At 44.1% G+C, this 14,042-nt stretch overlaps 1 protein-coding gene across 1 annotated transcript in view; it reads left to right on the forward strand.

Annotated features, from left to right (window-relative positions):
• LOC135373281 (DNA replication licensing factor MCM6-like) overlaps positions 1 to 14,042 on the forward strand; it is a 74,793-nt gene that overhangs the window by 10,197 nt on the left and 50,554 nt on the right. The window contains exons 6-8 of the mRNA XM_064606509.1: positions 7,374 to 7,486; positions 9,829 to 9,974; positions 11,742 to 11,892. Of these exons, the coding sequence (XP_064462579.1) occupies positions 7,374 to 7,486; positions 9,829 to 9,974; positions 11,742 to 11,892 (410 nt within the window). The remainder of the gene's footprint in view (positions 1 to 7,373; positions 7,487 to 9,828; positions 9,975 to 11,741; positions 11,893 to 14,042) is intronic.

The raw sequence follows: 14,042 nt of genomic DNA on the forward strand, positions 1-14,042 counted from the left end.
TATAATGACACACACACTTTTTCATCAGATGTCTTAATCTGAATTTTTTTTTTTGGATGGCCCTCTGTACTCCTTTAAGGGATCCGGAGAGTATGGTTCAGGAAGGTTGGTAGTGTGGGCAATGGAGAAGAATGTGCACTAGATCTCCTACAGCACCACAGTGACTGCATTGTGGAGGGTCAACCTGTCTCAAGCGGTAACGCCACTGTGCCATAGAAGCCACATCGATTCGCATTCGATGAACTAATGCGGCATCTGGACGAGAGGTATGTCGAGGCATGTGGAAAGCGGGTGTTGGATCAACTCTGCTCGTCATGGCTGGGGGAAGAATGTCAGCGGTCCATTGGCAGGTAGCCAGAGGAGTCACGAGGCGTCGAAGTACGGAGCGACTATCTCCTTTCAGCACTGCCGGCCTGTTCGTTCCCTTCAATACCACAATGGGCTGGAACTAATCGGAGAACGAGCCTGTGCCCTGCTTCGTAGACAAGGTTGTAAGCCATTAACACATCTATCACCAACAGTGTGGATGAGCCTCGGATGCCAGAATTTTCAGTTGCTTGCAGCACAGGTATAGAGTCAGTGAACACGACACATTCCCGCGGGGTAAAATCAACAATGTGCTGCAGAAAGAAAAGTATGGCATAAAGTTCCACAGCTGTGGGTGAGGCTTGATGCGAAAGGCGACGTCCTTCCACTATGATTTCGGATGGAATGACGAATGCTGGGGCGGACTTGCCATTTCAAGGTGCGCCATCAGTGTATGCTGCTGGAAAGGTAGAAAGCTTCGCGTCTACCAGAGCATAAAAATGGGCTCGACGGACTTGAGGGGGAACCTGATCTCTTCATTCCTGGAGGTTCGGAAGATGTACGAAGGTGATCGCCATCGTGTAGCGCAGGGGACACTCCAAGCTCTCACTAGCTTCATAGCTAAGGATGTCACTACAATACATAATGTTAACCAAGTCAAGCCAATTCAGCGGGTCACTGATGTAAAATTTATACCCTCCTGGCTGCTTCCCTGTGTTACTTGGTCAACATAGCATGCAACAATTAGCAAAGGCAGTAAAAATATATTCTGCGAGTCCTGAATGTTTGCCTTTGAGTTAGATGCCATCATGTTTAAGGGCCTCTGTTTTCTGTGATTCTGCAAAATTTCGTGGAATTCAGAATCCTTCGTTTGGCAAAACAAATACAGTAAATCTCGATGATACGATCACGGATGATACGAATTTCGGGATGATACGAATTCTTTTTTGGTCCCAGCCGGGATGCTTATTCTTCCCATGTATTAGAGTTCGGATGATACGAACGCGTTATCTTGCCTTTACAGATGATACGAATGAGCCGAGGATGCGACAGAGGTCGTTCCCCCGTGACGTGAGAGCGCGCGAGTCATGCTGCTGCGTCTTTCGAAAAGGGAGGGTGATCCTGACCACGAACCCCCTTACATCATGTCGTGCAATGCAAGCAGTGACTTTCCTTTTGGTGGTGGTGGTGGAGATAAGATCAAAGGGATTGAACGGCCCCGAACCTTATAACCTTATCTCCTTATCTCTGTTTTGACCTTTTTACCCCCCCCCCGCAACAATAAACCGCGAAGCTGTCCCAAGCAGCACAATGTACTGAAACTCGAGTGCAATAGGGGTGGACGGTACGTGTCTTGTCAATGTTCTTTAGTTTCAGGAGTCTGTTCAAGGCCTTCCACCTACCCGTCCACCCCTATTGCACTCGACTTTCAGTACATTGTGCTGCTTGGGGTGTGACATCGCTCTGGTGGAAAACAGCGACCAGAGCCCCAGAACACGTGGAGGGAACATATCAGGACAACTTGTGGCAACATTACGCGTCACCATTCCGCAAGTCTGCTTCACCTAACGCCTGCTTGCTTTAGGAGAAGCTCGCTTTAGACCACTGTCGCGCGACTCGCGGGTGAAAAGCACGTGCTACGTCTTTTGAATAATCTCGCGTATTTGGGCAGCATTGGCCAAAAACGGAGACACAAAAGCGTTACAACCGACCTCTTTCATTGACAGTAACGAAAAATGAACAGTCACTGTCTATTTTCTTGCCTCAATTTTTATTTTGGTTTAATTCCTTTGATACGAATTTCTGATGATACAAATTTTTTCCGCAACCCCGTGACATTCGTATCATCGAGATTCTACTGTACCCATTATTCGGGTTTCCGGATATTTGACAATTCGCGGAATACAAATGACACCTCCCGAAAGTGGGATTCACCTGCATGAGGTGAAGCTTGCTTTACAAAATTGCCCATGCTGCAGGACAAACACAGACAGATTGTAGTATAGCTTAGTAGTAAACGTTAGCCCAAGTTTATTGTGCATACTTCGCCTTAGTAAGGGACGGCATCCCCCTCGTGTGCGGTTTAGCGGTGGCAGTGGGGGATTTTGATTTCATGTCTGGGAGGTCATCTTCACAAAGTTAACTCTTAAATAATGCCCGCAGCCCAGGAACAAAAAAAGGGCGTCCAAAAGGTTCTTCCCCAAGGCATGTACTGTAAACTCCTTCCTTTAAAGTTCCCTGAAAACTCTGTAGATGCTGAGAGGTCTTACATGAGGTATAAAATGATTGCAGGCGACAGATCGCATCAGAGGAGAACGCAAGATATCATGTATGTCATGCTGAGCCACAACAGCGCTTTGAATCTGTAATTTTATTAAATATTTTTTATTCCCTCATTATCCAAGATAATAAAGTGTTTCCCGTTTCAAGCAGCCGCAGAGTGCTCTCCGTGGAAACCCGTTAAATTTTCAAGTCTGTGCCGGGAAATTTGAATTTGCTGCTGCAGAAAACTGAGGACCTTAATCATGCTATAGCTTTGCTGAAAGAAACAGTTGGGGAGTACATTCCCAACCATAATGACTCAAACCTTATTTCGTTGTGAAGTGCACTGGTGGAAAAGAAAACAGGTGTGTACTGCACGTTACCACATTTATGCGCATATAGAACACACATTTTTAAAACTCAAAAGCATGGCACCACTGAGGGGGTGCGGTCTGTGCAGGGGAAAATTGCACATCACAGTTGCAGTATGTCCGTGTCTTGTCTCTCTACCTTAGTACCGTAAGGCACATTTTCCTTGTCATCAGAATCTTCTCACAGAAAATCGTCCTCCGTACTGGCTAGCACTGATGATATGCCAGTCGCCTTGAAACTTTTTATTATAACATTGTGAGGTATCTGTTCCCATGCTTGCAGGATCCGTACGTCTGTACAGTGCTCAGCAAGCGTCTTGGCACCTGTGCAACTAGGTCCCCATGATAAATGTCATGTACCAAAACTGTCTGCACCTGCAAAGGGGCTCCTGGGCACTTTTCCCACACAATTCTTCCCCTGTCCACCCTTATCTGCAGGTCTGAAGGTTTGGGGAAATATTTGTTTGTAGAATTTGGGGAGTAAAAACCATCTGGAAAACAGGAGCACACAATTCAGTTGTAAAATTTCTGAAATGACATTATAGAGGTAAAAATTGGATTTATTAGACTTATTATACATATCACAAATGTATAAAAAGAAAATGGCTACAAACTGTAGCATGCGCTAGAATGTCCATAGTACTTCAGACCTGCAAACACCAGTTCAACCTAAACATTTGTTTCCAAAAAGCACTGCACTCATCATAAGAGTGTCGGAGCTCATTTGTCACCTTTCAGGCCTCTGAACATAACCTAGCCGTAGTTTGCTATGACCTTTGTACATCACAGCTGCAACCTACATATCTGGTAGATCTTCTAACGACTGTTCATATATTTCCTTTACGGATTAAGCTACAGTCAAACCTCAATACAACGAAACGCCATACAATGAAATTTGCAGTACAGCGAAATAGTTAGCACTCAGTGACGCAATTGGCCGCCAGATTTCGTAAGACTCGATACAATGAATTATTCGCTACAACGAAAGAAATTGTGTTCCCCGTGAGTTTCGTTTCTAGGTTCGACTGTACTACATAGCTTAATGTGTTGCTGTCTTCCCTTGAGAAACGTCCGCAATATGCGCGGGTTTCACTTTTGTTTCTGCATTGTAGTTACGTTACGTGTGGTGATTCATCAACAGTTGTACATACTTCAGCGCAGATACCTTTCTTTCCTGAACTACTGTTTTCTTCTCGTACGCCTCCTTGAGGTGCTTATCGCAAAGTTGCTTGGGACTGGGCATTGTTTCGGCCGTGGGGCAGTACGTCTGGAAACTTGAGTATCCAGTCTCCAACAGTTTTCTTGCTGCAACCTTTCATTGCACCACATGACAAGCTCACTGGTGAACGCATTCAGGGAACGTGAACAGGTGGGACAGATGTGTAACGGCCGGATGCGATGAGATGCTTTACCTTCTCAGCTTTGGTGTCGCCTCCTTCTTTCACTCTCTCCCACTGCTGCAATCGGGCATCGGGGTTCCGGGTCATGTGACCAAATGTCCCTCTCCCCAGTTTGGGGGGAAGTCAGGTTTTACCTGAAGCACTAAACTTGCGTTCGGTGGTAAATTCGGGGAAGAATCAGGTAAAACCTGCAAGCCTCAGTAACTAAACATAATGGTACATCGTTGTTTTTGGCCTCTGAAGTTCTCACTGCAACTCTTGTGCCTCTCTTGGAATGTACAGTCCTATTGGCCAGCATGTCATAGTTCGAAGGGATCTGATTGGTGTTCCCTATCTGAGACAAAATGTTGTAGTCTGTAACTTCGTCTTCGATATCCTCAGGAAGTTGCTGGCACAGAGTTATCATTTGCAGCATTAGCCCATATTGATGTGTAGAGTGGAGTGTCCACCTGTTGCTGGCCTTGAAATCTGTGATTCCCACCTCTTAAGACATTTCTCAAACATACATTTGAATTATCTTGCAAGTTGTTTTTCTCAAAGTTCCTGTACATGTGTGAGAACAGCATTTTCCACTTCCACAAACTTGCTGTCCTTCAGTCCCCAGAATGCCATTCATAGCTTCTTTGCCACCAGTGGCCATCTGCTTCCACCAGCAGCGTACTTGGGTTTTGTTTTCGGAAAACCGTCGAGCAGCATCACGATTGTCATGCTCCTTTGCATGCAGAATTAACATCAGCATGTGCTTGGATGTGTAGCTTGCACGTATCTCCATGAAAAAGCCACTGTTCATGGAAACCAGAAGTTTTTGAGACCACTATGCCACATGAACCACAAGCGCTAACAGAAACAAAACTAGGACCACTATGACCAACTGTGCACCACTCTCCTCATCCTTCCAAAGCTTTCACCACATTGGTTGGCCAGAGAGACCTTCCTCCTCCTATTTCTCTCTGCACATGCCGTATACTAGAGCAGTGCACGGGTCCAATTTTTAGGCCCGTAATCAGTCCAGGCCCGGCTGCTACGGCCTGTACCCGGCCCAGGCCCGATGTCATCTACAGATTTCCAGCCCTGGTCCGGCCTGTACCTAACTGTTTCCATGCTCATGCCTGGTCCCAGCCCGCATCTGCTCTATGTGTTCTCGAGGCCCGGAGGCATATTTAGATTTACTAAAGAGCACAGTGCACCGAGGAAAAGGATGCAGCTAATTGGTAGAGAGTGAGGAGGTACACTCGAATGGATCAGCTATGTTTCTCTGCCTGCAAGCTGCTTTGTGCTTGGTGCTTGCTTGCTTGGGAAGGCAGCACGTAGAGGCGCATGGGCGATATGTATGTACCTTGCAGTTCAAGAGAGACTCACCTCCGCTCTATTGCACATGCACTGGTGTTAGTTCCCCTTTCTCGAGCTCTCGCACGAACGGAATATGTCCCAACTCCTAACCTAACTGACCCTCGTGCCGGAGTCCAATTGTCCCCAAATGTGTGTCAGTGCATTTGTGAAATCCAGATCCATTACACGAAATAAGCATGATCACATATAAAAGAATGATAGTTCTCAGATCAGAATACCATGATATCCCATTCCCAATGGAACAAAAAAAGTGACATGAAAGTTCAGCTGTCCAGTCTCGTGAAATATGTTGGCATACATGCCTGACCATGGCCAGCATTGTCAAGCCCGTACCAGGCCCGGGCCTGGTGGCTGAAACCGGAGCCCGGCAGGCCCACATAAAAAATGCAAAGCCCAGCCTGCGGGCCGGGCTCGGACTTTAGGTAAGCCTGTGCCTGTGCAGTGCTCTGTACCGTATACCAATACCATGCAGACAAGAGGAGGCCTCTCCATGTCTCCCTCCCCACACTGTGACATCACACAATCCCGTTTGCCATGTGTGCCATACTCTTCCTCCGCGTCAGTGCTGAGGAGACTGCAATCAGTAGCAAACTAGCAATATTGTATTGCATTTTATATGCAAAGGAGAAAACAAAGCACACCTGAGTATGGGTGCCTAAGTTGGATATGGATACTACAAGCGAGTAAATACGGTATGTGTGGCATAGTGGTGCATAGTAGGTGCTCCAGCTGTGATGTGTCCGTGCCCATTTGAAAAAAACATGCGACGGAACATAAAGGAACACTCGAAGTAATACAGAAATGGCAGTAGTGTCAATTAAACCTTCTAAGCAAGGTAATATAGGACTGAGAGACTTATACCCCTGTCACATGGCAAAGTGAATGTCATTCGCAACGAATGATAGTCACATCTTTGGCGCACAGTTAGTATGGCTGGCATGGCACGAATCAGGTTAGCACTGAATGAGTTGAATAAGAACGAGAGTAGTTTTTGAAAATTATGTAAAGAGTCCCTTCTTTAATTTCAGAAATAAAGAAACACACAAAAACTTATCAGACAATAAATAATAATAAATTTGCATTTCTATTCTTCCTCTCTGCCATCGAGGGTACACAGTTGGTATGCAGAGGGAAAAGCAATCTTGTTCGCAACACCATTTGTTGTCACTCTGTGGCACTGAACAAATGTCATTCGGTAGAATGGCATGCTGTGTTACGGGTATTAGAACTAATGCGTATGAAAGCATGCCATCTTTGCACCTTCAGGCTATGTATGATACTCTGCATCATTTTTCTCTTTCCATAGACTGCGTTCATGTAGGCATTCTAAGCCTAATCAAAGCCAAAGAGTAATGAGGTTAAGCCGACTTGAAAATTGGCGAGAAAGTTACTTCACTTCAGTACTTTTCGAAAAATATTTTAAAATTTTGACAGCTGAAAATAGGTAGCGAATAGCTTTTGAATGGCATCAGATATTCATTTCATATTCGAAATTTGGGATATTCGCGCAGCTCTAATTTAAATGACAAACATCTCATCTGTCAATTTAATTCACACAATTTCTTTCGGTGTTTATTCGTGATATTTATTAATTAAGATTCGTGTTTATTAATAAAGTGAATGCATGAAAACTTTGAGCATAGTCTTGTTTTCTTTTTTGTGATAACTGTTATTTTTCCCTCAGTGTGGAAGTAATAGTTCGTGCTGAAGCAGTCGAGGTGGCTCAGGCAGGTGATCGCTGTGATTTCACGGGCACACTCATTGTGGTACCAGATGTCAGCCAAATGACCACACCTGGTAAGAACACTATTATTGCACATACTCATTCCAAAGCATAGCACTGCGACCTGTTTTTGCTGAGGTTGTTGAGAACTATGGCAAACTAGAGTCTCAATGGTGCAGGGTATAATGGACAGATGCTAGAGCAATACAGGACTGAATGGTAGATGCAGGGCAGATGCAGGGTAGATGTACTGTATTGGGACGATTGTAACGTGCCTCCAATTGCAATGTTCAGGTGAATTGAGCAAGTAAAATCACCAAAAAAAGTTAGATGCCAGTTCTACCGCGCAGGTATGAAACAGGAAGCCAAATGTGTTTTTATGGCTAGAACAAAGCACTTTAAGACTAGAAATATACAACACACTCTTCAACTGACCACAGGTGATCGTCCTCGATGCCGTCCTGGGAGTTCGAAGTTCCACACATCTTGAATTAACAGACCACCATCGATTGTGGGAGAGCTTTCCAGGCCCCAGTTGATAAGTTAACCAAGTGTTGTCCTATTAAAATATCCCGCCGGTGTCATTGAATGTTCATTGGAAACATGCCAGTCGTTGTAGGTAGCGCGCACATGGTCCTTCATTGGCTTGTTCAAGCACTCATCGAGCGGCTGCAGTTGCGAGGTCACTCCTCCAGTCGCACACATGTTTCCGGGACGCCGAAGATGTGCGATGTCACTCAGTTTCCATCTTGCTCTGCTAATAGAATCACCTTCCGCTTGAACGACGCTTCATCATAATCCCATCTTCACTGCATTGCGCAAACAAGTCATAAACCGGCAATACCACGTGTGGAAATCCGTCACACACGACTGCGCGTCCATAAAAGACACATGAAGTGGGCCACATGACTCACGATATCAACGCCAACGTGATTGGCCACCTCATACCGAGTTTTCGTGTTTTTCTCACAGCACACCTCTGATTGTAACGCGCATGGAATATGAGCACCAATTTCCCTGGAAAAAAGTGTGCGTTAGAATCGTGCAAATACAGTAGATGCAGGGCAAAGTAGATGAATCGTTCTCAACTGAGGTTCAGAATCCAGAGGTTTTGTGGACCTTGTCTCGTGGTTCGTGAACACGATGATGTCACGCTCACCTTACATATTTCTACATAACACATGTCGTTGAGCAGTGTCATGGTCCAGACCATGGCTCTGATTTTCCTGAGAACAATGTTTGTCTTGCCCCAGTGCCTATGTTGTGTATTGGCCATAACATTAACTCGAAGTTCTGAGGAGTTCATTTTTAAAAAATCGTCAGTTAAAAGGGTGCGTTGCCCATCTTCCAAGTTTTGCATTCTTCTTACCTTTGGAGTCTCGTATCTCTGAAACTACGAAAGATAGCAGAATGAAACTTGTCTGTTTGGAAGATACCAACTTGCTCCGTGTCCACATACAATTTTATCGATGCAGACCTTGCAGATCATTTTATATAAATTTCTAAACATCGGATAGTACGCATTTTTCCTTTAAATTCGCTAACAAATTTCTTGGATCATGGTGGGATTTAGACATCCTACTTGCTGTCTACATGACAAGGCAATTTTATTCATATGACTTTTGTGGTGCTCAACAGTTCCAAGACCAGGGTAGTTCCTACCTGAGTCACTCTGCGAAAATACGATAATTTCAATTATGCCTGTTCAAAACTGAGTTGTTTGTTGTATAGAGAGGCTTTAGAGATAAAACAAGTGGGGTTAAGATGTATCGCAGCAATGCACCTGTGTATTTTCCGGAGAAGGTAAGGAAGTTTCTGATAGCTTAATCGCAGATAACCTGGCAAGAGAAATTGTGGGAGTTCCAGATTGTTCGACAGGAAGAGGGGGTTGAGAGGGTTGAGCGTATATAAGTGTGCATTGTTTCCCCGAACAAATCTTTTGTTGGCAGTCAGTGTAAGTGTTGTCCTTTATCGCCTTCCCCCGCGCTGGAGTTTTAACGATTTTAACATGCCCTCCTCCTGGATTTTAACCTTGTTTCATGGAGTATGTCTAGAGCCTGAAGTTTTAGGGTTTTACCCGATTCTTCCCCGAATTTGCACCCTGAATTGAAGGTTGCCTCTTTAGGGTGAAACCCGATATTTACCCGGCAAATTGCCCTCACTGGGATCTCTGTAGGAATGCACAAGCTTATTTATTTGGCACCCAATGCAGTTCCATCATCGTTTGTACCAAACCACAACACTTAGTTTGAGTAACTGAGCCCGATTTCTCCTGGAATTTAGCATACTGGAAGTTTTTTCACCCGAATTCGCATGAATTTAGTGCACATATTTATTTACCTGATTTTTACCCCCCGAATTTAGAAAAAAATATTTCCTGAAAACTTCAGGCTCTAAGTATGTCTCATGTCTTTAGGGCTTCGAACCGAGAGCAGCGCCCACCATAAAGGAATGGAGGGCTTTGAGACAGAAGGCATCCGTGGGCTCAAGAACCTCGGAGTGCGAGAGATGTCTTACAGGATGGCATTCCTCGCATGCACTGTAGAGCCTACCAACCCGAGAGTATGTCTTTGTTTTCTAATAGTGCAAGCTGTCTTCCTGGTTATTAGGGAGTAAAAGGAAGAGACACAGTTGACAGCTAAGCGTGGCTGTTTGCTGCTGCTGTGTCGTAATGCAGGACTGTTAAAGGAGAGTGATAAGTAGCACACACTACACAATCTCCACTGAATTTACATATCATATCTCCACTACTCCAGAGCTGTATTACTACCTAAAGATCTGATGAAACAACTCATTTGGTTTCTTTTAAACAGGTTAGAGAAAGAGTTTATTACAGTAAATTGTTTCATATTTGAGTGGCCTGGAAAAGAAACTGTGTATGAAAGCACATACAGTATGTATTTACTCGCATAATTTGTGCACTTTTTTTTACCATAAAACGACGCAAGGGTTGGGGGTGCACAAATTACGTGAAGCATTAACAAGACTACTTGAAAAACGTGTGCAAAATCTGTAAAAAGATGTTAAGTTTCTGTTAAAAGATGGGCCTTGGGGTGAATAATAGAGTAGAATCTTGATGATACGAATCTCACAGTGTAGCAGAAAGCATCGTATCAAAAGAATTACACCAAAATACGAACGATACGAACACCGAAAAGGTTAGCCAGCTGTAGGACTCTAACCCACATCTTCTAGATTACCGGTCCAGGTACAGTTGAGCTATGCTAACCCCATCCAGCCTCCAGTGTTCCAGCCTTAGAACATCAATTGCCAGTTCAGTTCGTCAATCAATCAGTTCATCAACGCATGTTTGAGTGGCGACACGCAACTGTCTGCCAACTCACGCTTTGGAAGCTACCGTACTTTGCAATGAGGTTTTACGCCAGTACAAAATCCATGGAGCACGTGCAACTTCTGGTCAAGCCAGCTTTTCCTTGTCAAAACGTGTCTTGAAACTGCAGACGCCACCGTAGCAATTGTAGCACGCAGCAAACCAGAAAAAAACTCTAGTGCGAGAGAACGATGTGACGAGGGAACAATCTCCTCTACTTGTTGTGTGCCCCTTTTGAAGCCACGTGACTTGGCACTCAGCATGCATATATGTTATCGATGTCCCTATATTTTCATTCTTGAAGCCTTCTTGAAATACTGCTTGCCTTTTCCAAATTCCTCGATTATATGGAGGGGGTCTGTGGGTGGGGTCTTATCACTGTGGAGTCTCATGCGCTGCCAAGATGTGCATCTTGGTACAGCACATGGATGCAGTATGCAGCCAGGATATGCAAATGTGCCCCAGTGCATAATGAATGCTGGCAAATCATTATTTGATTTGATTATTTGATACTATAGTTAGGGCCTGACTTTTTCGGGTTTTATTTTTGGCCAAATTCGGGGGGTAAATATCGGGTGATATTTTTTATTCGAAAATTCGGGTGTATTCGGGTTAAATCCCGTTACGGCATATTCTGTCGTCAGGAATTCGGGTGATTTTTTTTTGTTTGATAAAAATTTGTCTTAACATGGAAGTAATGTTTAGCAATGTTATCAAGCTTTATTTTAATGCACGCTTATGAGTGTGCCACGAGACCCGGATGTTTTCGGGTAGATTCGGGTTAAACCCGAATTTTACAGATTTCGTTCGGGGGGTAAATATCGGGCAGATACGGGTTTAACCCTAAAAAGTCAGGCCCTAACTATAGTATGTATTGACCCCTCATTGATATGTGTGTGTCTTCATGCAGAAGGCCACTTAAGGAAATGTCTCATAAGCTTGTGTGTAAACATCTGTAGCTCTGTAGTGTAGCTACATCTCTTTCGTCTCGATTGTAGCTCGGTGGCAAAGACGTCTTGGCAGAGGAGATAACTCCAGAGATCATTAAGAAGCAGATGACCCCTGACCAATGGGAGAAGATTTATGCAATGAGCCAAGACAAGAATCTCTACCACAACCTCATCTCCAGTCTGTTCCCTACAATCCACGGTATATTGTTTTAGGGTGTTGCTTACAACTGCATACCATTCTATTGTCTCTGAATTAATGTGACTTGTGAGAAGTTGGACTTAGCATGGTTTACCTACCCAGCTTGAAGAATCTCAAACAGTAGAACACTCAAGATGGCGAAACAAAAGACCAAGGGTGACACTTCCTCTAAAAATTGCCTTTGGAATACACGCCTAATAATCTTGCGGCAACTGGCAAAGACTGGTAGCTTACTGCGTAAAGTATGCTGGATCCATGACATTCCATCAAGCTACTGCTGATTGTGCACACGGGAATAAGCAGCTGAAATGCAGAAAACGTGTTGTGACACACAGATAGTGATGATTAGTTGCATCATCTGTGGCTTCTACAACATTAGGGATTAATTAATTACAGTGGAATCCCCTTAAACAGAACCTGAAGGAACAAAAATAATTTGTCCAGTTTACTGAGAAAATGTGTTGCCATAATCCTAAATGTTGTCTTTGATCGTTTCTAGTGGTTCACAAACACTGCTCACACACTTGTCACGACTTTTAGAACATGTCACACTTATATATGACAAGCTTATTACGGTGCTTCACTCATTTGGAACCAAAGAACACCTTTCTCTCAGGCATTTCTCGAACATTTTTTGTATGATGCTATCATCCACAACTAAAAGGTTCTGCAGGAACTGTTGAGAGCCCTGTCGTTGCACAAAAAAGTATCTAATGTCTTTATCACCAAGCTCTTCTTGAGCTCCTTGTGGTTTGCCAGTCGTAGTCCCTTTCACTGTAGTGCAAACCGAGAACGATTGTGCAATGCATCTTCTCTTTGTCATGAAGAATCCTTGTGAACATGTTTTTTGGGGTCTCATGCCCTTTTGCGAGTGCCCCTCTACTAATGAAACCACTTTCAATATCATTGATAAGGTCGATTTTTGTTGGAAGCATGACCGCACGGTGCTCACGTTTTTGTGACTCCATTTGAAACTGGCCTTGTGGTGCCTGCGTCACCACTTTCCTTCTCAGTACGATAAGTGGAATGGCTCGAACTACGATGCACATAGTGATGACTGTTGGAAGTGTTGAAAAGCACATAGAAGCCACGTTTACCTGAAGGTGCTAGAATTTTGCTTACGATTAATGTGACTATTTTTGCATTGCACGAATACGAAAAAAAACAAAAAACTTTGTACCAGCTGTTCCATTTAAACAATTATTCCGCTTAAGCAATTTCCATTTAACGAGATTCGACTGTGTTCTCTTACATGACATAGCTGTAGGTGAGCGATTTCACGTCGGGGCAGACCAGTTGGTCAGGGTCACCGCTACAATTTGTCCAGAAAAAATATATATTGTAGCCGAATGTCTATGTAGCAAAATGATGCAGAAATGAAGGATGTATCTTCTTTGTTTACAATTTTAAAAATTGCTAAAGCTGACAATGGGCGCTCCCCGTTTTTGCATCACGGTGTTTTTTGCCATGCTCAAAGTGTCGTAGTTCCAGAATTTTTGAAGGTACCGGACTGAATCTCCGTCGTGGAATGCACAGCACCTGGTACTCTATGGCTACGAACTTTGGCGGCTGTGGAGGCCACTGTTAATTTTTAAAAAAATCGCTAACTTTGCAAAAAGTGCAACATTTGCTCGAATTTGTTGCCCAATTTCTTAGGCAGTTTTATGAACTGAGCAATGAAATTTACATCATCGTACTCGGAAAGGCAAGCTCCTTCGATTGGTGCAAGTCTCGCTCTTCTGGGTTGAATAGTAGGGGTGTGCGAATATTCGAGTTCTCGAATTCGAATCAAATATCAAACGCTCGAACTATTCGATCCGCGAATCGAATATCCAGTACTCGAATTTTCGAATATTCGACTATTCCACGAATATGAACGACACAACCCGAAAGTGGGCTTCACCTAATGCTTCCGTGCACGAGGTGAAGCCTGCTTTACGAAATTGCCCTTGCTGCAGGACCAACACAGGCGGGACGGTGTTTAGTTTGAGATAACGTTATCCAAAGTTAGTTTACCCACAGTGTTGTTTGAAATGGGTTTGTTGGGTCGACTGTGGAAGGGGTGGCGCCCCTCCCACATGCAGTTTAGTGGTGCCGACGAGGGACATTGATTTGATGTCTGTGAGGTTGCCATTAAAAAGTTAGGACTC

This window comes from Ornithodoros turicata, unplaced genomic scaffold (assembly GCF_037126465.1).
Source record: "Ornithodoros turicata isolate Travis unplaced genomic scaffold, ASM3712646v1 Chromosome23, whole genome shotgun sequence".
Classification (NCBI taxonomy): domain Eukaryota; kingdom Metazoa; phylum Arthropoda; class Arachnida; order Ixodida; family Argasidae; genus Ornithodoros; species Ornithodoros turicata.